This window comes from Chrysochloris asiatica, unplaced genomic scaffold (assembly GCF_000296735.1).
Source record: "Chrysochloris asiatica unplaced genomic scaffold, ChrAsi1.0 scaffold00138, whole genome shotgun sequence".
Lineage (NCBI taxonomy): Eukaryota > Metazoa > Chordata > Mammalia > Afrosoricida > Chrysochloridae > Chrysochloris > Chrysochloris asiatica.
Window position 1 is genome coordinate 7,749,307 of NW_006408656.1, and position 12,025 is coordinate 7,761,331.

The 12,025-nt window shown below is 40.1% G+C and overlaps 1 protein-coding gene across 1 annotated transcript; it reads right to left on the minus strand.

Moving 5' to 3' along the window:
* Positions 1-2,901: 2,901 nt before the first annotated feature.
* On the minus strand, positions 2,902-9,821 carry TMBIM6 (transmembrane BAX inhibitor motif containing 6). Its single transcript, XM_006870070.1, has 9 exons — positions 9,738-9,821; positions 9,203-9,311; positions 8,335-8,455; positions 6,789-6,837; positions 6,580-6,677; positions 6,313-6,392; positions 5,807-5,907; positions 4,450-4,525; positions 2,902-3,031 (listed from the first exon to the last, which is right to left on the minus strand). Exons 1-9 carry the CDS (start codon positions 9,791-9,793, stop codon positions 3,011-3,013), a joined length of 711 nt encoding a protein of 236 aa, XP_006870132.1. The 5' UTR covers positions 9,794-9,821; the 3' UTR covers positions 2,902-3,010.
* Positions 9,822-12,025: the final 2,204 nt, after the last annotated feature.

Genomic DNA, 12,025 nt, shown 5'->3' on the forward strand with positions numbered 1-12,025 from the left:
AATCTGATGCTAGTTCTTCATATAGTTCATCTGATTATTTGCTCAACAGGTTGAATAAATTTGGTGAAAAGATACAACCCTGATGCATACCCTTGCTCTGTTGCAACTACTGCCTCTTGGTCTATGTACAAGTTCTGTGTGAGTACAAGTATATATTATGGAATTCCCATCCTTCCTGATGTTTTTCATAATTTTCAATGATTCACACAAACGCCTTTGCAGTAATGAAACACAGGTAGACATTTTCCTGGCATTCTCTTTCAGATAAGATCCATGTTAACATCAGCAATATTTGTTTCAGCTCCTCTTATGAATCTGGCATTGAGTTTCTAACTGTTCTATCATGTACCACTGAAACTACTTTTTAATTATCTTAAGCAAACTGTCCAATAATATGCACATTCTGTTGGATTACCTGTTTTGGAAATAAGACACAAATATAGGACTCTTCCAGTTGGTTGGCCAGGTAGCTCTTTTTCTATTCTGCTAAGTGTAATGGTCAAATCCTAATCCTGACTAGCGAGCAAACAGATGCACAAAACTGAGTAACCTTATGACACCACTTGTCATTTTTTTATACTGTGGTGCTTGGATTAGTATGATACCTGCTGCTTTAGCACCAAGTCAATGCTTCAGCAATTTCAGACAAGATAGACTAGAAATCACTGATGGTGCACTTCAGAAAATGAACCAGTTCTGACTCATAGCGACCCTATCTACGGTTTCCAAGGAGCAGCTGGTGGGGTCACTGATGATTGCTAGAACTTGGCCATAGTGAGTGACCAAAACTATGTACAGAACACACAAATGTCTTATTTCCATCATGCAGCCACTTGAACCAACTGCACATGCTACCACAAATAAACTACAATAAAAGGTGGGGAGGGGGAAAGGGCTTGGGCTGAGTATTTGGTAGGCTGTTTATTTCATGACATTGGTGGCAAATTGGAGCTACAGAACAGGAGGCCTAAAGGGTTTTTGTATCTAGAGTAGAAAATCTTGTCTGATTCCCAGCCCCTGCCAGCAAGCCATACAGGACCCCAAGGCCCATGTTCAGCTGTATCTTGAATTTAACACATGCAAACACAAAGAAAGGTTAAGGAATTTTCTTTATTTTTTACAAATTAAGATTATGTAGATTTCATATATTTCTGAATCAAAAACATCTTTGTCTTCACAGTATGAGTTAGAGAATGCAGCCTGAGCTGAAAACCAAGAAACTAGAAAAGAAAGTGATTACAGTGATTACTGTATTAAAAACCTGTTAGGCATTTTCCTTAAAAGTAGTTTTATTATTTTTTTAAATATATCTGGTCATTCTTGGCACTGTTTCTAAAGAAAAAGTCCTTTATCCCAAGCAAAAAAGCACAAGAGGTGGAGCTGGCTTCAGGAGATATAACTCAGAGTCTCGGGCCTGGCAGAGAATCATCAAATTCATGGAGCGTTGCTAACTGGGGCTTAATAGAAAGTTAGTCCATTTAGTAAGTTCTCAGGCCAGAGACTGGAGGCAGCAGCTAAATTGCAGGGGTGTACCCTCTGTGGAAGTGAGCCATAATGGGCAGCAAGTCACTCCAGGACTAACACAGCCTGGAAGTTTCATGAGGTGGACGGCACCGTGACACGGTACTGTGCACTCACTGGTGGTGAATAGGAAGAGTTAAAAATGGTACCCCACTGTAATAAGCTTTACACTCAGTCCCTCTTACATAGAACCCTAGGAATGGCCACAGCCATATCTGATATCGCCCTTCTGTACCAACTGACTGGCACCACGCAGAAGAGCAGCTGGTGAACTCCAATAGTATTGTCCACCCAGACTGACAACCACAAAGCTGCAAGAATTTAGGTCACTCACAGGTTTGGTCACCTGGCACCTGACTGGAAGGAAACTACAGATTTCTGGAAACAGGTGCGCAGACCAAAAACTAAAGTGCATCGTTAAATGAACATTGATCTACTGCCTCCAATCTGTGGCCTGACATATTAATGTCCAGGTGGGGAGAGACACAAATGTACTGGAATGCTGTCTCCCAAGTCATCACAGCCTGGTTCTGTTCATCTGAGTCAAGAACCACCCCACAGAGATTATGTCCCTCCTCACCCCCCAAAACAGGTCCTCATCTAGGCCTGTCTGGTAAAATTAGTTACAGTTAGCTATGGAGACTCAACCTTTTGCCTGCCCTATTCTTCCTCTCTTGGGACTTTTAATCATAGTCATCTGGTAGAGGCAACTCAGTAACTAAGGTGAAAACCAGTAGAAAACAAATAAAATAAAGACCAAGGGAAGTTTGAGAATTGTTATATCTTGTCACACATATACAGCCTTTTAATAAATGCCTGACAAGAATCAGTCTTCCCTTTGTGCTAAAATCCTCCCACCCCAGGGATGAAAAGCAGGCAGATTCCCTGAGGGGCAGGCAAGGGTGGGAAAGGGAACAAACACAAATCCACATTTCTTTTGTGATGGCATCGCATAAAGGGGTGTTGCCAGGCCAGCAGCCACTTGGGCAGCTCAGAAGAAGCTAAGACACATTTTTTTCTTTTAAGGGTTGACAGCTTAGATATGATGAACCCAAGTTAACAATGGGACAAGCAAACTTCTTGCCAATGGAAAACCCACTGGTCAGTTCGAAAGAAACTGCACAAATTTAACAATGCTGAGTGGTTCTCAGCACAGGTCAGGTCCACTTGGTGCAACTTTGGAAAGCGGGCTTCTGGAATTTGCTTCCTCTGTTGGCCCTTCCTCATCATGATGGACTGGCTGCCTGAGCAGGGATGGGGTTGACAGAAAAGGGAGTGGGGAGGAACCCCAAGAAGATGAAGCCAAACTCCAAACTATATTCTGCTAATCAGTTTTTGATCAAAAAATTCAAAATAGAGAAAACCACAAAGTACAAAAGCTTTTCTGATGCTTTTCATTATCACAGAACACGCCACCTGTAATGTGTGCAAAGAGAAAATGAGGGTTGGTAGGAGAGGAAGTCAAACTGGGAAAGGCTGGAGGGTCATTTCACTTCTTTTTTTTCTTGTCCTAGAAATGGAGAAAAAGCACCCAATTAAAGTTTTGGCATCTGACATACAAACTAAAAATCTAAAGACAACCATCAACTTTGGTTAGGGATTAGAAGGGATCAATACAATAAAAAAGAGGATGAAAAACTCTCCCTTAATTCATCAATAACTGAATCTTATATTTCACTGTAGTCCCCAAAATTGCCAGTTAGTAAGACAGGCTTGAGAATAAGATTAAGTAGCACCATATCCCTCCCCTGGTACCATGCAGGCTGCCTGAACACTCTTGGCTTCTTCTAACCAGTGCAGCTCAGATCCCAACCACAGAAGGTGGCAGACTGACAATCTGTTCTAAGGGAGCAAAACAGGCCAACACCACCCACTTCCCACTAGACCTGGAAAGTGGTCCACCCTGGAGCAAGAATCAACATTCAAAAAAAAACTTAGCTCAGTGGAACTCTTCAATCTTAGGTAAAAACCCAATATAGTAAACAAATGAACACCGAATTGCTTTGGCTGAAACTGAGCCACTTCCTTGGAGCTCAGTTCAGCAGTTGCACAGCCCAGAAAGAACTCACCAATCCCATCTAGTCACCTAATTCCACCAACACTGTTCCCCAAGAGGATCTATGTAAAGAAGTATGTAGTTTCCTTTGTTCATCTACTATTAGACTACACTATGTTTGACATTAACCCTATACAGACTATTTCTTGGGGGTGGGGGGTGTGGGTGGGGGGGAACAAACAAGATTTAATAGCAAATGAGTAAACATTTTCTCTTCTGAAATTTATGTGCAAAAGCTGGCTTTTAAAATTACTCTGTTCCTCTGGAGTATCTTTCTTGGAATCATAATTATCTCTGTTGTTGTGATATGGAATTGATTCCAACTCACAGCAACCATTCTGTGGTGCTGTACGATCAGAACTGGACTGCATACTATAAGGTTAGCAGTTCAAACCCACCAGGTACTCCTTGGAAACCCTATACAGAGTCACTGAGTCGGAACTGACTTGATGGCACTTAAGAACAACAACCTTATGGAACCAGACTGCCATGACTTCTTCCTGTGCTGGGAGCCACTGGGTGGGTTCAAACTGCCAATCGTTCAGTTAGCAGCCAAGCACTTAACTGTTGTGCTACCATCATCTTATCTTTATAGTCTTTAAATTCTTCATGTAGCAGTTGCTTTTTTAAAATTTTTTTTCTCTATATACTAACCTCAAGATTAGTTTTTTGTTTGTTTTTTTTTTTTAAAGTGGATTGCTTTTACTTATTTTTTCTTCATTAACCCAAAGTTTCTGGTTTACTCAATAGTCTGCTTTATAGACACTCTGGACCTACAGTGTTTCTACATGTTTTCAAATTTGAAATGGAAAATAAACACAGATGCTGAGTTCAAAGGTATTCTCTCATCTTCAGATGGTGGGCTAACTAACCTTCTCATTCATAGCCAGGATCATCATGAGTTTTCGGAACAGGGTAACAAAATCCAGGAAGAGGTCAACGCAATGCCTAAAAGAAATGAACCAGGTTATGAAACGAACTTCCCACTATTTCATTTCAAAATCCACAAAGGTGCAGAACAGAAACCAAACCCCACCTCCTAGAGTCAGCTTCTCCCCACACTTCACCAAGTAAAACTCTGGTGTCTAAGATCCTTTTCAACTCATTGAAGCCATATAGCATAGAGGAAAGAATATGGGCTTTGGATTCAGTAGAGCCCAAGTCTCAACCTTGAATCTATCACAACTAACTAGGAGACTTGGAAGAAAGTTATATTAAAAAATTACATGTAAGAGTAAGTCCAAAACTATTACTACAAAATTACAAAACCCTTTATTATACAAACACTAAAATGTGAAGGTTCATTCTCAACATATCTACCACCTAAGTCTATGCATTTTGGAAGGAAATGCTTCCATATCTTTAGCCTTCTCCAATGAATTTTCTTTTCTATTTATATGACATCAAAATGACAGTTCTGGCATCCTTAAGGGATTAATATATCCCTTTTAAATGTCATATGAGTTTGGGGAACAAAAAAATGTCTGAGTGGACAAAATCAGGGTTGTAGGGTGGATGGGGTAAGGTTTCCCAATTAAATTCCTATAGGACAGCCCTTGCTATCCCAAAGAATGAGCTGGTACACTGCTGTGATGGAAAAAATTCCTTGACATAACCTTCCTGGAGTTTTCAGATTTTTAAAAAAACTTCTTCCTAATAAGCCTACATTATAATTCTGGTAATTTTCAGAAAATCTACCAAGAGTCTCCCTTTGGAATCTCAAAAAACAGTCACCATAACCTTGAATTGAACTGGTCCAGCAGATTCCTTCAGATTGGAACTTTTTTTTTCCTTGAAAGCACCCTAACAAGACTAAGAAAAGTTACTGAGGAACTTGTCTGCAGCCATCCACTGACTGCAGAGACATGTTTCAATGTTTTATTTGGAAGAAAACCATGCATGCATTAACTGGAATCCTAGTAGCAGTACTTTTCTCTACTTACTCTTGGATATATTATTGCTCCAATTAAAAAAAAATTTTTTTTTTTAGTTTGTTTCAGGAAGCAGGGGAAACTATGGTATTTGATGTGTCGTTCCAAAACTATGGGCAACCTATTATACACAATTCCAAAGGTTGGCTACCTAAGTTCAGTCAGAGCCACCTGGTCTACTCTTATCTGTACTGAATTGGACAGAAATGTGAATCAAGCCAAGGATTCAGAAAGCAGCCATGGAATTAAATGGCATGCCTCACCTTTGTGCTCATTACAGACCAGTTCTCACACTCACCAGATATAATCCTTATCTCCATTTTCAGCCTTTTCAATAATGAGTTGAGTATCGAAAAGGACAAAGCCACACATGACCACGAGCCCCACATACAGGTTTGCCTAATAAAAGAATGAGATAAGGTTACCATAAAAAAGACAAACTTTGCTTTGGTTCTCATCTACTTTAACCCTACTGACATTAACACACTACTTCCTTACACATAATTCTGTGCTCATCTTTTTAAGTGCCGGGAAGACCATCACCCATTTTAATAAGGAGACATTGCTGGACTGGCCTTAGACAAATTCCCATTACTCAGCAATGCCTAACTGCTGGTCAGTATATATTTTCACTCTAGCAGAGGGCTCCATCCTAGGAGGGTTCATGGGGAGGCTAGAAGAGCAGCACTGCCTAACAAAGTGGATATCCTAGCGGACTCTTAGTGTAGCCTGCTTTACATTTAAGCCAAAAAAAAAAAAAGCAGTTGATAAATGGCTACTGGAAAGTTACAAACAAAGTCTCACCTGGAAAAGCCAAATGGATCCAAAGAAAAGGTTGCCGAGAGAGGATAAGACCATCAGGCTCATGGCTGACATCAAGACACCTGTCAGAGAAGCCAAAAAAAGGTAAAGTAGTTCCCCACAACCCCTACACTCCTCAAAAACATAAACTGAAGGCTTTCCATTTCAACCCAAAAGTAAGAAGAAAATTGTGGGATAACAACAGAGTCATAGTCAAGATTTTGGCTAGAATAGAGACCCTCCTCCCCTGCTTTCTAGCCCCTATTTTACCTCCCAAGAAAAGGTAGCTACGACGTCTAGCATAGAGGGCACTCAGAGTGAAGCAGGTGAAGATCATTGCTGTCCCCATGAAAGCGGTGGGAATGATGCTGTCAAAGGGAAAAAAAACACATTAGATTAAGGGCTACATGTCTACAGGCTGTATGCAGAAGGTATATTCACAAAGGGAAAAAGTCCTAAGATGCTACTAAAACACTTACCTGGGGTTGATGGAAATGCACAACTCTAGAGCAGGGCCCAGACCAACTCCTAGAAAGCAAAATTCCAGACCATGACATTACCATCAGCCCTTGTCCAAAAGTATATCATTAAGAGCATAGGTATCGCCCCTGCACTTAGAATCATGGATGATATACATATATTATATGTATGTATCTCCTGGTGTGGTGCTGTAGGATCAACATTGGACTGCAAACCACAAGGTTTAAACCCACCAGTAGCTCCTTTGAAACCCTATACAGGGTCACTATGAATTGGAACAGATTCGATGGCACTTAATAACAACAAATATGTATATATGGTGGTGGTGGTGATGTGCTGTGGAGTTGGTTCTGACTCACAGCGACCCTGTACAGGTTTCAAAGCCTTATTATTTCTCCTGAAGAATAGCTGGTAGTTTCGAACTGCTGACCTTGCGGTTCGCAGCCCGATTCATAACCACGACGCTAGCAGAGCTCGCTCGCTCGCTCTCTAGCACTTGCTCTCTCTATATATATGTATACACACACACAGCAGGCACGTAAATGTTTTAAAACTAAATTACAAGACTGCGAAATTTTGAAAAGGGTTGACACAAGACTGTAATGTGGGGCAGAACAGGGATTAGGAGAAAAGAAGAAAGAGCAAAGCAATGTTTTGTGGCCAGGAACCTTGTAGTCATACAGGACTGATCCGCACTGTGGTTAAAAAAAAAAAGGCCAGACCAGTTTTGCAGGGACACCTGCCAACTCCCAGGGCACCATAATGACCTGCTCCAGCTCCACCGTTTCCTCTACTCACCTCTCTCCTGGTAATTCTACTCCTTAATGCCTTACAATACTAGCTTTCTTTGATCCAAAAATCTTAAAACCCCCAAATCCCTTTCCTTTCTATAATTTCTTCAACACTGCATAGGTCAGATTGTCACTTAGAACAAATTGTATTAAGGCAAAAATCACTCTGTAATTATTTTGATTATGAACATGAGTCCTGCTTTCCCTTAATTCTAGAAGAACTAGGCTTTTAATTCCTTTCTTGAGAATCAGCAAAGTGCCTTGGACAATAATCTCAATGTATACAGCTTTAATTAACTATCTGCAAGGTTCAGAACAGATACTCTTATAATTGTTGCCAGTTGGACCCAATTATGTTAAATTCTTAGGCTAATTTTGTTCCATTAACAATGCTACGTAAACTCTTGACCCTGTCAACTCAAGGACATAGTGCTTACACTTTTGGATACAAAAGTAGAAGTCACAGTTCCTGGTCACAGAGTTTACTTTCTGGATGGGGACGCAAGAGAGGAGACATGATAAAATATTCTCAAATACAAGATTAGCTAGACAGTGCTAGCTGAAACTAGAAAGGAGTAAGATGTTTCAATGAAAACTTTACAAAGAGAACTGTTCTGGAAGAATTGTATTACTGGAATACGCAGACAATGAGTGTTCCACTTGGGGTGAATCAAAATAAAAAACAAATTTCAGGCCTTAGAAAAAGACAATAAAAAGTTTCCTGACTCAAAATTAGGCCAACCTTTTCACATACCTGTAAGGAAAGCAAATCCAGCAAGCAGCCCCAGTCTTTTACGCTCAGTTTCATGGTTATGAGGTATTGCCATCAGCCAAATCATTAATCCCAAGGAGCCCAGGGCAGACAGCAGGCCAGCCTATCAGTACCAACATCAATAATTAGATACATGAAAATCAAACAGAAACCTTATTGGGTTCAAATACTCATCTTAACTTCCTAATATTTGGTCCTAATCTAAAGGCAATAGAAAAGGTAGTGTTTTCTTAAGAGTGAGGGCTGAGGAAAGAAATCAAAAGTCTTAAAGGACAGGGTTAGTACCACAGAGGGTGCTAGAGGCCCTCTGGCCATGAGAGCTCATCAACCACAATACAACTGCTAGGACCCAATTGTCCCAGAAATAGAAGTACGCCAAAGTGACAAGTGTTTGAAGTATATTGTCTGTTGAACTTGAATGCTTTTTTGGTTATTCTCCAATGTTCCATAATCCCTTCTGGACTAGCCCAAACCCTCCATCAACACAGTCATGCCAATATCAGTGTATATGAACTGATAATTAACGAGACAAGCAGTGGTAAATACTCTGCAATCACTTAGACTTCACTCCAAAAAAGAATGGAGGAAAAGATAAAAGGCAAACGCATCATGCCCCCATCCCATTGAAGTCTTGCAGAGCAGCACACCATTCAGTGTCAGCGTTAAGACGCTGTGTTTTCAGTATCTAGAGGAGGCAGTTCCCAGAGAAGTCAAAAGGCTCTGTGTCCTGACTTAATGGATGGTTGAGTCCAGATCCCAAAGTACTGATAAAGATAAAGGTGGGGCACTGACTTGAGCCACCCTGCTAAGCGGGTTTCTTCCTAATACAAGAAGAGAAAATTGCTCTTACCTGAATGAAGTGAGTGACCACATGGATGTATGCCCCTGCAGCTGCCACAAACATACAGAGGGCAAAACTGGCATAGACCTTCTTCAGGTGCTGCTGTGTAGAGGGGGTTCTGGGAAAGAATGTTAATAATGACCATCATTCAGGACTCATATCTCCAAACTAAGAATAATTTTTCCCTCTCCTCCTCTTTCCAGGGAGTTTGTGAAAATTATATTGTGAAGAGCCTGAGATACTTTGGAGAGAGCATTTTGTAATACAAAACAGAGAATGCATTGAAAACAGATTAACAGAGAATCTTCAATGCTGACGAAGACCCAAATCTTAAATTAAGAACAATCAGTACTCAAACAAGAATAATCAAATGACTTTCCAATGACCACATTGCAGCCCTTAGAATCTGGGTACTTGTATCAGCTCTTCTGAAGTCTAGCAAAGTTAATCTGTTAGCTTATACAAACAGAAGTTAATAAGTGAGGAAAAGGAAAAGAAACTACGTTTGAAAGGCAATGAAGGAAGGCAAGGTCAAAACACTTACATGTGGGAAAACTTTAAGAGCGCATCAAAGTTGATCTTCCGATCGAACATGTTCATGATGCCAGAGTCTGTACGACACAGTCTCAGCTCTAAAGAATCAAGAACAGGATGAGAGGTTACTTTAAAGGTGCTGGAATGCAAGATTAAACACAGATAACTGTGTTATAAAGACAGAAACAATATGCAAGTTAGGAAAAAAAGGAAAATTATATCCAAACTCAATTGCCCTAACATAACCATTTTAATTTTTGTATATTTCCTCCTAGAATGCATTTGCAATAAAACTCAACCATTTTAAAGAGGACACAGGAAACGAACCCATCTTCTCTCCCAAATAACTATTTAGTTATCACTTCATTTCTATTCTTTCAGAATGGTAGTTTGCCTCTTTAAAAGTGTTTGTTCCCTAAAGAAATTCTCAATTAGCAATCTAGTTAAAAAGACTCACTCAAGTCACTAGAACATAATGTAATTTTATAAGATGCTAGAGAATTCCCTTAGGAAAGGCACAGAACCGCAAGGATTTAAAAACAAACAAAAACTCAAGTAACTAAAAAGCTAAGTCTGGCACTGGGACTTGCATTTTAAATACACATGTTGAAACGTTTTACCTAACACATTTTACAACTGAAATGAAAAAGATTTCACAATTTTAAAAGAAGGCACGATCCTATAAAAATGGAATTTATGCAGAAAGGATCATTTACTTTTTGACATTATTTCTGAATCTTTTTTATTCAAAAGTTATAATAGTTACAAAGACTCCCTGTATGCCCTTCACCCAGAGTTAACCACATTTGCTTTATCCTCTCTGTATATATGAGAAACCAAAGCCAAACCCACTGCCATCAAGTTGACTCTGACTCATAACGAACCTATTTAGGGTATTCAAGACTGCAAATCTTTATGAGAACAAATAGTTTCATCTTCTTCTGGTGGAGAAGTTGGTGGATTTGAACCACCAACCTTGAAATTAGCCGTTCAATGCCTAATACACAAAGCCACCAGGGCTCCCATATAATACAGAGAAAGCTTAAAAATAATGTCTTTTTCTAATCATGTAGACCCAATGTGCCTTTACCCCTAAATCCTTAGTGATCGTAAATACCAGTACTATTATCTGACCTATAGACCTTATTCAGACTTTGCCAACTGTCCCAGTTATTTCTGAGTTATATACATAAAATGGCATTTTAAATGGAAAGATATCCACCACCATCTAGGTTGCATCATATCAATACCATGCAATCAGGTCCCTATTTCACATGCAATCCTCAAAAGCATGTTCAATCCACAGAACCAGAAATCTAGTCAAGGGCTTTCATCCTTCCTAAATATGAACTTTCCAAATTCTTAATAGACTCAGATCCACTCCAAATTTACCGAAGAAAAGGTAGGGGAACAGGATTCAACACAAAAAGTTAAGTACGCTGTTTGAAAGACAGGCCAACTACTCACAAATAAGCACAATTAGTCTAGGCAATAAAAGCTGCACTCTCTGAACCGATTTTTCCAAAGGACTCCTGGGCCACTGGAAAGATGCCACTCTCACAGTCACCAAACATCAGTACAGTACCAGTTCCTTCCTGAGGCTCTCCTACAATTGAAACAATCACAGGGCTGGGTTTCTTTCTCAAATGACTGCCATTTCACACAGATACTCTATGCTTGTTTGCCAATCTCACCCTCTCTGATAATAAGCAGCTATGCCAACATTGTTTCACATGTTGCTTTAAAAATAAGCACAGTGAGTTTACAAATATACCTTGGGGTTACAGGAGGCAAACAAACATGTTGTTAAGTGCTGTGGAGTCAGTTCCAACTCATAGGAACCCTGTACAGGGTTTCTGAAAAGTGTGTCGTGGGTTTGAACCACTGGTTTTGCAGTTAGCAGTCCAGTGCTTATACTACAGTGCCACACCAGGACTCCAAACACAAAACCTGTGTTATCTGCATAAATACTATACCCTCTTTTTCTTCTCTCACCAGCATCCCTACTCACCTATATACTTTTCGAGAGTTCTGTTCTCAAGGATGGGTACAGTAAGAAGCTGCAAAACCTACTAAAGCTGTTGCTTTCGCCTCTAAATCATGGGGTTCTGGGCCCTCTTGATCTAGATGGTGCAATTATTGCAGACTCTTGCAGAGCCTTCCATAACCATGATGAATCTGTCCTCTAGAGAGAATACTTACAGGATGGTAGAATCCAGCATCTGGAAAGTGTCTTTGTTTAAGGCTTTCATTAGCACCCCTAATGACATCCCTAGACAGAACTTGCATCAATACTGA

Excerpts from the sequence above, each read along its gene's own strand:
- TMBIM6 (XM_006870070.1), bottom strand. The coding sequence starts at position 9,793 with ATGAACATGTTCGATCGGAAGATCAACTTTGATGCGCTCTTAAAGTTT. Across the intron at positions 6,838-8,334 it reads TGGATTTGCTTTCCTTACAG|GAGTTGGTCTGGGCCCTGCT; the intron begins GTATGTGAAAAG and ends TTTGCTTTCTAG. Across the intron at positions 3,032-4,449 it reads TCCTGGCTATGAATGAGAAG|GACAAGAAAAAAAAGAAGTG; the intron begins GTTAGTTAGCCC and ends CTCCATTTCTAG.